Source organism: Mixophyes fleayi, chromosome 6 (assembly GCF_038048845.1).
Source record: "Mixophyes fleayi isolate aMixFle1 chromosome 6, aMixFle1.hap1, whole genome shotgun sequence".
In the NCBI taxonomy this organism is placed as follows: Eukaryota; Metazoa; Chordata; class Amphibia; order Anura; family Limnodynastidae; genus Mixophyes; species Mixophyes fleayi.
Window position 1 is genome coordinate 57784668 of NC_134407.1, and position 13518 is coordinate 57798185.

The window sequence follows — 13518 nt, forward strand, 5'->3', positions numbered from 1 at the left end:
ACATACGCAGGGAGAAACATATCAGATTTGTATTGTATCAGTATCGTGATCTCAGCTTGGAGAGAGGGGAGTCTGCATGTTAAGGGTGACTGCTCAAAGGAGAGTTTAGTGTGGACAAGCAACATGCACCAATGGCTCTGTATGAGTCTTCAAATGACTAATAAGTACGTTGTCTAAAGGGAACTGGACATGTAATAATGTTTCATTAGAAAACGACTATGTGATGGGGAAATATAGACCTCTGCTTGGTGACTCCACTGAAAATTATACTGCTTCAGAAATAAGAGTACACGGCTATTATTAATGAAAACACTAATCTCACTTTTCACACATACACATACACGCATACACATATATTTTTTATATGTACATACACTCTTTGCACACACACACACACACACATATATATATATATATATATATATATATATATATATATATATATATATATATATATATATATATATAAATATACACACACACACACACATATATATATATATATATATATATATACACACACACATATATATATATATATTTATATATATATATATATATATATATATATATATATACAAACACACACACACACACACACACATATCATCGTCATCATCTTCATTTTTATATATATATATATATATATATATATATATATACACACACATTTCAGCCTCCACCTGCATTCAGAGATTGGGATGGCATTAGCACAACTTTGAGATATATATATATATATATATATATATATATATATATATATATATATTCTAGTAGTACTGTTAGTGGCATCTTTATCGAAATTACATGTTCAGTTTGTCTTCTGCCTATAGTGAGTGTGTATTTATTTTGGTAATTCAAAAATGTATACAAATACAAAACCACATATTGTCACAAAACAAGTAACTATTATATATATATATATATATATATATATATATATATATATATATATATATATACATATATTACACACACAAACACTCACACGCATGTACCATGGAATACCATGAGCGCTACACGCATTTTAATCTGATACCTGTGCCAGCTACTGTAAAACTTTGTACAGTTTGCAGCATCCAGCAGCTACCCCCTGTTGTGCTTATTACTAATGAAAGAAAATAGACATGCACTTTCACTTCTTCTATGCATTTGTTATTGATCCCTGCACAATAATGATAAATCGATATCATATCCACCGCAGGGAATAAATAATTTAGTTTTACAATGAGCTCAGAGAAATATGAACTTTTTTTTGTAGCAATGCCAGACATTATTTTTAACAAGAGCATAGTTATAGAAAGGAAGCCCTTTGTCATTGTAATGTGTTTGTAGACAGTAAATGAAAGTGTTAAGCAATAGAAACTATATTATCAGTGTTAAACAAATAGCCCGGATGGTACATGAATATCCATTTGTCACATCCTCGCTTTACTCTTATCTAAGGGTTATCTTATCTGCTAGTTTTCTTTTCTGTGTAGTTTTATTCCTAAACTCTCTCCCTCTCTCATCATTCTGTGCCCCCCCCCCTCTCTGCACCCCCCCCCCCCCTTTGCTTTGCTTGGAGTGACAGGGTAATGCCAGGGACCTCCTTACTAGAGCTCCAGTTTTTTTGCGCTGGCGAATCACCGAGTGGTGGAATCTATTCCCTTTGTCTGACAAGTCATCCATCTCCCAGCTAAAGGGGGAGGGCAGTATGTGTGAGAGTGTGTATGTGTAGAGGGGGGGGGGATCTGGAGGGGGCTTTGCAGCTTTTAGAGAGACACACACAGGGAGAGGAGGCTCCATTCTCCAGCCAAACCTCCTAGCACACACATCCCACCTTAAAGTGACAACTTCTGCCAGTGTCTCCATTTTAGAGAGATTGTTCTACCCCCCGAAAATTTTACACACACCCTTGGATTTTTTTTTCTCTCCTGTTTAACTTTGCTTTGAACTCAGAAAACTCTAGCCAAAGACTTGGAGGAAAGCAAACTCTTACTTCACTGCATCCACCTTTCATCATCTGCTGCACACAAGTGTCTTGTAATCTTCCTTCTCTGCAACACTGGTCCAGTGAGCTCCCAGACTCCAGCCAGCAGCAGCAGCCATGAGAAGTACATGCTGCCCTGAGATTTGCTCCTCTTCCCAGGAAATCTGAAGGACTCTACCTACCGCGAGTTTATTCATCCAGTGCTTCTCCAGCCAGCTCCTGCCCAGCTGCGGCTTGTCATCAAAACTGCCGCCGTCCCTTGGTTCCTGCTCCCAGCCTTCAGCAGAGGGGGGAGTGGGGACGCAGCTGAAGCCTGTAAACAAGTGCAGCTTATTTTCTTTAAGTCTTGAAGTTCAGTCCAGAGGCGAAACGGCGACTACAGCCGAATACCTCCCTTTCATTTGCCTCCCCATGGATATGCATTGCAAGGCAGACCCCTTCTCGGCTATGCACCGTGAGTACCGGAGCCCGGCTCCTAATAATTCCATTGCATCCTGCATACCCTCAAACCAACCTTTCACCCCCTATCCCGACCCATCTACACACAGCGCATGCTGTTTACCTATAATCTAGGCAGCTTCTAGGACCTAAAATCCAACACAATGCTAGGTTTTTATTTCTATTAAGTTAATTTCATACAATTCTGGCAATATCAATTCCGACAGTTGTTCTACAACTGAACTAAAATAATTGGCGTCATATTATGTATATATCGGCAGCTGTATGATTTAATATTAATGTTGTAACCTCAGCGTTGTTCTTTAATGCATATTAATACTATGCCTTAAATTCCAGCAATATTTAATTTGATACAATAATACAGATTTGCAACCGTAAGTGAATGAGTGTTACCAAGAAATAATATTTGGTTGCTAGAAATAGAGATCCAAAATATTGCTACAAGTGGTAGTTGTCCAATAACAATATAATATTTCAAGCTATGAAAAAAATATTTAGGCAAGTACCTACTCGTATATTATATTGTATTATATCATATGATATATATATATATATATATATATATATATATATATATATATATATATAGAACTTGGTTGTCTAGTTTAAGTGAAATTCATATGATAAAATGCAGGATAAAATATTAGCAGTGTTTTATACTGACTGGCCGATACTGATTTACCTTACAGTGGAGTTCAATATTATACCATTGTGTTGTGTCTTTAATAAAATTGTACACCGCAAAAGTAAAGTGAGCGTAATTACGATTTGATTCACAAAGAGAATTATGCCAAATGAAATAGACTTTTAATCTAGGCAGCTCCACAAAGTTTTTCATGCCTTGTTTAATTTAATGGCATAAAGAAAATAACAATATGCCTACACAACGCTAATTTAATTGTGCAGTTACACCTGTGCAGCTCACGTTAATACGACTTGATACATATGCTAAGTGGATCACTTTGGGGTAGATTGGAGAATGTAGAACAGGAATAAAACATTTTCGAGAAGCAGAATAAAGCGGGTATTATAGGGCCACAAATGTGATACACACACACACACACACACACACACACACACACACACACACACACACATATATATATATATATATATATATATATATATATATATATATATATATATATATTCATTCTACAAAAACAACACCACAAAGGATGCATTGAATCCAATATTTAAATTATTAATTTCTAATCTTTTTTGCATCTGTTGCCTTTTAATAATATGTAATAGGAGTTATCAGAGGTATGTTGAATTATTTATCACAGAGGTGCTGAGAAAATTGCTGGCCTGTAACTGTATAGCTAGCGTGTAGAGAAGGAGCCGGATACGGTGAGAGAATATCACTAGCCTGGCCAGGACAATCTCACACATATATTAGAGTCAGACATTTACACCTACAAAATAATGCCCAGTCATTGCTAAGAGGACATGAGGGGGTGTCATGGTGAGGAAGGCGATCTTTGGGAAAACTGTATTTGTGCACAGTCTCGGATCGATTTAAGGGCAATGAGAGTTTCCTCAAGTTCAGAGTCAATAAGTCACTGTCAGTAGCAGAGGGGATAAACTCACCAATATAAATACATCATTTTTCAGGGAACTGGAAAGCTTCCCTGAATCCCAATTTAATAGAACCTTAAATAGCTTTTATCATACAACCACGCAGAGGTACAACAATGCGCATTGAAGTGTGCTTATTGAATGCGTTCATCTGATATATATATATATATATATATATATATATATATATATATATATATATATATATATATTTATATATATATATATATATATATATATATATATATATATATACACATATATATGCTCTTGGTAAGTATGTACACACGCATACATTTGTACACTGATTTGGTATTTTTATTATACCTTTTGAATCTTCAATAGGAAATCACATAGCATGTAACGTACCTTTTAATATAAGATGGTGTCCAGTTTATCCGAACACATATTTACTAGAATGGGAATATGGCAGCACTTTCACAATTGCCTAAAAAGCAATTGTATGATTAAATGAGCAGAGCAGAGCGCATGCTTGACGCTATTAATGCTGATTGCCACACTTGTGGTCACGTGCATTTGTGTGATCTTCCTATATCTAGGTGAAATTGGTGGGCACAATACTCGTTATTCCAATTTGATCAACCTTTATTACTTGCCTGTAATGGGTCACATTGGTCCCTGGGAAAAGCCAGCACGTGTTCTCAAGATTTCGTTAAATGCAGTAACCTAGCATGGAGCTCATATGTGCAGTTATTTCTACGACATAAGAGGCAAATATCACACAAAAGAATAGAGACAATCAGCATATAAGATTTACAGTTTTACAGTACTTATCAGAACAAATTAATATTAACGTTATAAATATCAGCAACTGCAGTGCAATGTTATTGGATCCGATTCAAGAACACAAAGATTTCAATTATATTGATTGCATCAATTGCAAAACATGTAACGCATGTATATGTATATATATATATATATATATATATATATATATATATATATGTGTGTGTGTGTATATATATATATATATATATATATATATATATATATATATATATATGTGTGTGTGTGTGTGTGTGTGTGTGTGTGTGTGTGTTAGTATAGATCTGTTATAGATCTGTCAGGTCTGTAGCGATTCATCTCATCATTCTATTTCAGAGCATGATGATCTCCTCACACCTCTACTGTCTATCTAATGATGTGTTTTGTGTTTTTCTCTCTTTCTGTCTCCTTTTCTCATTCTCTCTTTTTCAGCAGGGCATGGGGGTGTGAACCAGCTCGGGGGGGTATTTGTCAATGGCAGACCTCTACCTGATGTGGTGAGGCAGAGGATAGTGGAGCTGGCCCACCAGGGCGTGAGACCCTGTGATATATCCAGGCAGTTGAGGGTCAGCCATGGTTGCGTAAGCAAGATCCTGGGCAGGTAAGGACTTCCGACTTAAGTTAAATGTTAAATGTCTGAGTAGAAACCGCTCCTCCAAATGCACCACACACCATACAATACACATTTACACAAATATATATATTATATATATATATAAAATACACTTTCATTTTTATTTTCACGTAATAGCCCAATCCATTATGCTAATGAATTGACGTCCCTGTTCATTTTCTTGGCTGTACTTGTGTCTCAGATTAGCCGATGCTAGATGTTATATATTGTGAATTAATTTCAGTGTCTCGCAGGATAGTATGTATTATTTGGGTGACAGGTGACACTGGAGGATGTTAGCGGTCACAAGCTAATGGGTAATGAATGCACACCTTATTAATAATCCGATGGTAGAATAATTGCTGCGTTTTTACATATATCTATTGCACATTTGTTATTTGATACACAGTACCGGTTATAATGGCATTACAAGACTTTAATAGCCATTATATATTGATTTGTAATTCAGCTCACACACATCTAATTATAAAAAGTACGTCGCAATTAGTATCATTATTATTTATATGTACATATTACTTGTAACGGGGAAAACGTATAACCAAGACTAAGTTATTGGACATTTTAATATATATTGTAATCCTAAATTCAGCTATTCTAATGCCTTCCTTAAAACGCAGTATTAAGTATTAACTGCTGCTATATTTGTTTTAGTGTGCGCAAAGGAAGCTTAACTTGCAAATTATGACATCTTCAATTGTATTTAATACGTTAATTATGTGTTGATTTACTATATTTAATATATATATATATATATATATATATATATATATATATATATATATATCAGTTTCTCAATGCAAACGCAAAAAAGACGTACTAATAAACGTATGTCATGATTGTACGCGCGTACTGGAGTGCTTCGTATGTTATTTGTAGGTGCAGGGTGTATATTCCCGGTCAGCACAGTGTATAGAATATAAACGTGTGTACGGGTGAGGGTCTCATTGGGGTTGTGTCCCTCCATGCAGGTACTATGAAACAGGCAGCATCAAGCCGGGAGTAATTGGTGGATCGAAGCCTAAAGTAGCTACGCCGAAAGTTGTAGATAAAATCGCAGAATACAAGAGGCAAAACCCCACCATGTTCGCGTGGGAGATCCGGGACAGATTGCTGGCTGAGGGCATCTGTGACAATGACACCGTGCCTAGCGTGTCCTCTATAAACAGGTAAGACCATTACTATGTATAGCATGCTGTCCTTTATTACCTCACTGGTTTCTGTACAAAGTATAAGGTCGTCTGCAACTTTCATGTCTATTATTACATGAATTAAAGTACTTGTTTTAACGTTATAGTAAACTGACAGTGACTATGCATGCAACTACTAAATATTCAATCGTTTATAAAGTTGGGTGTTTGCGGGAAACGCTTCTTTTGCATCTTGGTACTACTTCTGGAAAAACGTCAGTTTTGCTGCCTTACTTTTGTTTATGAGTATTACATCTAATGTTTTCAGTCATTTTAGTGTTCTCAGTAATTAAGAATTTAACAGCTCCCAAATTTACAGACAATCACCAGAGCCTAGCTACTGAACCATTAAAATACCAATGTTTATTTATCTTAACCAAACAGACTTTCAGAAATGCAAACGCTTCTCACACTTGTAAAATACTCCAGGATTATAGGGGATTGAGCATGTAACCAAACCATTTTTACTAGGAAAACATTCAGTGCTGACTCTTGCTCTTTACTGAGCTCTCAATAATTACTGGTATTATAGGATTACACCTGTATATGTCCTTTTGTTGTCCTCTTGTTCTGTCAAATAGCCAACATCATTTAAACAATATACCGATATAAAATAGGCAGCATTTTAAATCTAAAGCATAAATGTATTAAAAGGATAAATACTGGATTTATGGCAAATATTAAGTCAACATATCCCTCTAATAACAAATTAGTCAAATATATACTCTACCTAAATCTATTAACTTCCATTTAAAAATGACTCCTGACTTTCCCAACAATTCGCCTAAGATTTGCCTCCTCATTAGATTGTTTAGCAGTGCTCCTCACAGTAACTGTAAAAATAAATACACTTAGTGGTCTTGACTGTATGTATGACAAAACCACCAAATAGCAGCAATAAGTAGCTATATTCCCTCTGTGCTTTTTGGACAAGGATCTCAAGTAATATATATCAATTATATATATAAATATCCCAACATTGTATATACAGAAAGACAGATATGCGTGAATGTGTGTGCTACCACATTCACAAACTGAAGTGCATACGTGTACACTTTTTCATCTTGAGACATAGGTACTGTACAAAAATGTTCTGTCCTAAGATCTGTGACATGTTATTATTTATTCAAAGGATAAATAAGGAAACAGCACAGCTATAATTACAAATGTGATACAGAAACACAGTAGAAATGACAATTTAGATATTATCTGTTGCAATTTCTCTGGCAACCTACGTAAATGTTTTTAATATTTCACAAATGACATGGAATTATCCCAAGTCATCTTGCAAGCAGCAGGTAAAATTAACTGCTGGAATGTACCTTGGCTCAAAAAGAATCCCTGAGACACACATGTACTGTAATATACTGCTGGGCCACTTGACGAAACGATCCCTGTGTGTGCCATCTGTATTAAAATGGTTATTAAGATATGAACATGGTAACATAATACTGATAGACTAATTATACACCTTCCTATAAATTTCCCATATTCATTTTTTTCTAATCTTGTTTCAGTTTGGCATAGCAAAAATAAAGAGCTAGTTGACATTCATATATACCACAAGGCAGGGAAGCACACACAGACGTGGAATTGATTGTCACAGAAATGAAGATCACATTGGTTCAAACCAAGATACATTTTGGTTGCTTGGAGTATCTGCCATTATTAAACCTTGATCACAATCACTGCATATTTGTTTGGAATTATATCTCCATTCAATCATTGTAAAACAGGTTAAATATTTTAGCACCATAATATAGTTGTAATTGTTAAATTATTGTTAGCAGACAACTTTTTTGTGGTTTATGGTACGATCCAGTCCTTTTTGTTAAAACTCTGGTTAATGCAATTCTGATTTAGGAAATAACAATCGAAATTACAGATCCTTCCAAATATGAAACCATGCAAGGCAATACAATGAATTGGTGATTTGAGAAAACCTGCCTGTGTATGTGTTTTCTTGGCATTAGTATAGTGGACTGTGTTTTACTTATGTTTAACATTATGTGCGCATTGCTTCTGAGTAGACCAGGAAAACAGCGGTGGTGGCGTAATAAGTGCTGAAAACTTTCCGCCTTCCTCTTATCACCTTGCTAATATATAGTTAGGTAGCTTCAAAGATTAATCTCAGTGGGGCCTACAAAGTAATGTAGCAGAAAATATCACTGTCAACAAAAGGGTTGCAAGATCACACCCAGATTTTAAAGTATCCCCCCACCCCGGCCCTTAATGAATTGTGACATTTGATAAACCCATTTTTTGCCCTCTGATTTGAAATGATTATTTAGACTCTGGAATTACAGTGTAAGCTAGATAGGTATCTTTAACTACACGCCATGACATCATGTAGTAACCTTTGTATTCAGAGCGGACCTGGGCAGGGGACTCTCTTTAGGTAGAAAATACTTCCAAAAATGGGGGCATATGAAAACAAATGAGAAGAATTGTGTTGCATGAGAGGTGTGATACATCTTTGATCTCAAACCTTGTCCTGCTGTGGTCGGTTTGTGTTCCCTACTATTGAAATGTACGTTGCTAAAGTTATTTGAGATATCAGCTACATAACTGTTATTTGTTTGCATTGTCTAATGCTGTTATATCATTATCGGAGATGACAAACACTTAAAAACTTGTGGTTTTGTCTGAAATGCTCTATGTTGATACATGGCTTAATAGGTTTTTACATTTATCAGGAAATTGAAAATGTTAAATGATTTAATAAATTGCTACTGCTGTAAAGTTTTGGCTCCTTCTTGCTAAATATTAAACTTTAGCACGGGCTTCTAGTAGTATTTCAACTTTACCATTTCAATATTAATTTGTCGATCAGAAATGAATTGTTCTAAAATATACATTAGTGACCGAAAAACAGTATTTAGTGAAAAATGTATGGGCGTCGCAAAGATTAATTACTGCACTCTGATTGCTGGAGGAATTGATTTTTTTAAAAACATTTTCTATGTATTTTAATTGATATAAATGAGTGTTTGGTGCCATACAGTAGTTGCGTGTGCATTCCATTGTGTTATATTCCTTTTAAAACTAACTTGAATGTAAAGACAGTTTCAATCATTTGTTTTAACTTTACATTTGTACTTTTTCAAAGACACAAACTTCTCTCTGTGTCTTTTTTTTGCTCTTTTCTGTTTTTAGATTTGTATCTTAATGGTTTGGGTGTACTTTCCACATGATTTTATGTGTTTTTGTTTTTATTTTAAATCTAATTAACATAGTTTGATAGTAAATGATATAGTGAGATTACATTCTGACTACAGGCCAAGCTTTTGAACTTTTTTGAGAAACCTTTAGAGATAAATAGATAGCTATGGCAATGTGTTTAATAAGAAGCTTATTGAATATATATTATACACATCAGAACATTTTTTTGGGCCAATTCCTAGTAAACCCACTGCCCTTGATGTACCGTTGGCCCTATATATATATATATATATATATATATATATATATATATGTATACACACACACATTTATAATTTACTGGTAAATGAAACATTGACTATTAAAACTTTGCATTCTATGCAATGTTAAATGATATTCGCTATCAATTCTCACTATTAGACAATGCCAGCCCCTTTTTTAGCTCTTTTATTGAAGTTTATTGTACAGAGTTGCCGTATATTTTTATTGGAAACAAGAACATCCCCACTTTATTAAAATCAACTCTTTCTTTATGAGGCCAAGTGCCATAAAACAGTATTTCTACTATATATATATATATATATATATATATATATATATATATATATCTGTGAATCTACATACACTAGAGAACTTATTTTGGGAATATAGTCATCCCCAATGACAAATCTCTTTTGGCAAAAATAAGGGTTTGTCCCATGAAATGGGGACAAAAGGGGAAAAAAGATGAACCCTATATGAAGTGGCAAATTTGAAAGCTGGATAAGTAGTAATCTAAAATACAAAATATTTTGGAGTTGAATTGACATTCCTTCATTAGGGGAGGGTTGTAAACATTTACCACGAGGGCAAGTAAACAAACTTTGGTATCGTAGCAAGTTTGCGGAATACAATACAATATAAGGCTATTACAGGATGGCGTGCACACTTAGAAACTCATGATGAATTTGTAGCTGTATCCTCCAGCAGGGTCATTATGACCATGAATATTTACTCCCTTAAACCTTGTGGGGAAAGTTGTATTCCAGTATTCCATTGCTTGTATGGGCTAGTGAGGCTCAGTCATAAGATAACAGCCTCATATGTGCTCTATACAATGACTGTTCACTGCTGAGTGCACTGCGTGGAGGATTTACTAAAGGGATCACTTTACTCCATTTTGTTCACTTTAGCTCAATCAGGATGGGATAAAATGTATAAATTGTTGATGTTTTGGGGGTTTTGGAAGTAAACACAGATATGTGCTGACATTAAACTTACACATTTAGCAAATCAGAGGCTAAATACCTCTCAGCATCAGTCCTCATCAGGGGCAGATCATGGGCTCCATAGCAACATCTTGTTACAGGCCTGGCAATGCCATCTAGCCTGCTGAGCTCCTACTGTGCATGTTTGGTCAGGTGTATGATCCAGATTAGAAGAGTCCTCTCAAAAATGCAGAGCGGATGACCCGTGTGGAAGATGGTGCCTCGTGGGCGGGCAGACAATCTGTCATTGTTGGGCTCCACCAATCACATTTGGGCCCAATCGCAGCTGCACCCCATGTAGTTCCTCCACAGGTCCTCATCTGTAATATGACGTGATCCAGAGATCATTCTTTCCCCCGACCTTTTTCACAGGGGCAGGCTGGGCTGGGGGGTAGGTGGGCATATGCCCCCCGATCCGGTCCCATAGTGGGCTACCTTGGGCTTGGTCACTGGGCCACCTGCATTTTTTCCCCTTTAAAATGTTCCTAATAGGCTGCTGAGTTGAGTCTTAGCCCCCCGGGCTAAACTTTGCCAGTCCTCCCCTGTTTGTGCCAGCGCTCCCATGTGCTTCATGTTTTATACTTTATTGTAGTTCTAAATCGTTATCATCTCAGTTAGGATTAGGATTAGGGTTACTAAGGTTACAACTTTTTCTACATCTATAAAGATAGGTTTTGATACGTACATATAGTTAGCAGTAAGGTTAGACCTTATCTTAAATTTGGTGTATCCAACCTACAACACATCTATGAACGATCATTCTTAGTATATTCTGGTGGGGCGTTTGATAAAAAAAATGGGAAATATACATTCCCTGCTGAGTACATACAAGGAATCGTGAAATCTTTGTTAAAAAAGTAAAAGTCCATTGAAAATGGCAAACCTGTCTTGTCATGTGCCTAGAAATATGTGCCTAGGTCTAGGGAATACATAAATACATGTGAGATTAGAGATACACAAACATGCATTTAGCATAGCAGTGCATGCATGTCACAGAACACCTATATACTATCAACTATATAAGATGTTAAAATAAGATATAAGCGTTATAAATCCATAAAGTGCCAGGTAACCTCTCAATTCCTTTTGCTATCCGCAACCTAAGTCCATTTATTAATGTCCATTCAGAGCAGCGTAGTTCATTGAGGGTGGTCTTGTGTGCAATCCTATCCCCCTGCTGCAACAATCGGCCCATAGAGAATCAGATTTAGATCAGAGAGCAGCACAGACCCATCTGTCTGTATGAAAACCAATCAATAACCTGGTAACCAGATCCACTGCCACTGGGAAATGCACAGCAAAATAGTTCAATACTGCTATGATACAATGGCATTGTGCACAGGGGAGGATGGATTCCAATGAATATATGGAAACCATACAATATGACATATATAACGCACAGAATCCCAGCTGAATGTGTCTCATTGTTGTACTGAAGCATCCAAAAGAAGCATAGTCATCAGGTCAATTTTAATAGACTTTGGTTGCAAACACTAATAGAGACGACACAAAAGAGCACTATTCCCCAAGAGACTAATTTTCCATCAATAAGCCATCCGCCACTTAATCTAGTCAATGTCTTAAATCTATCCAAAATATTCAATGATTAGCATATAATTATATAAAGGAAGTTAGACTTTGTTTACAAAGCAGACTTGCTTCCAGGTATAGTAAATGGCACCTGGTGCATTGCCTAATGCTTGGGGCAACAAAAATACATTTAGTACTCCGCAAGTGCTAAGTAACATCTTAACCTTATAAGTCAGTTCCTAGTGAAAAGATAGAGCAAACCATTTTCCTAAAAAACTAATAGTAGTACTAAAAATGGTTTCACTTAAAATTTGATTATATGTATAGAAAACAATGGTCCTTTTGTTTATAACATGCAATGCTTTGCTAGGTATATTCGCTGCACAAAACTACATTAAAATATATTTATACCATTGTGTATCATCGTCTACCACTCCCGCTATCATGACAGTGTTTTAATCTAGTGGTATAACAAGAGAACACTGTATTTCTTAATACTATTTAATATATAAAAGCCTATGAGCGTGCTAAGCTTTTGAATAGAAATGACATACACATGTATATAATGCTCCCATACCTAGGAGACATCTGGAATCCCTCTGATTGATATACACACACACACAAATACACAGACACAGACACACACACACACACACACACACACACACTTATATATATAAGATTCTGCTGCTGCTCTCCTCTCTCTCACAGTGCTACTGGCACAGAGGGTGGAGAATGAGGAGTCAGGTGCAAATCCCACCCATCTGTGCAGAGCATTAATGAACTTTGCACTGTAACTAGGGGTCACTGTTCCGTTACACTGGCATCAGCATAACATTTTAATGAGATGTTTAGAGAGCGCGAACTGCCTCACAAGAGACAAGCACACACACACACACATACACGCACACACACACACACACACACACAAAAAGTGAAGAAAAATTCATTTCATGCACT

General features: G+C 35.9%; 1 protein-coding gene across 6 annotated transcripts in view; it reads left to right on the forward strand.

The window, feature by feature from the left end:
• Positions 1-2145: 2145 nt before the first annotated feature.
• The window catches only part of PAX2 (paired box 2), a 62908-nt gene continuing 51535 nt past the window's right edge, over positions 2146-13518 (forward strand). For 2 of the 6 annotated variants that reach the window (XM_075216614.1, XM_075216615.1), the window contains exons 1-3: positions 2146-2426; positions 5231-5399; positions 6401-6598. In XM_075216614.1, the coding sequence (XP_075072715.1) occupies positions 2384-2426; positions 5231-5399; positions 6401-6598 (410 nt within the window). In that variant the 5' untranslated portion in view covers positions 2146-2383. The remainder of the gene's footprint in view (positions 2427-5230; positions 5400-6400; positions 6599-13518) is intronic. The other 4 variants (XM_075216610.1, XM_075216611.1, XM_075216609.1 and 1 more) reach the window with 2 other exon arrangements.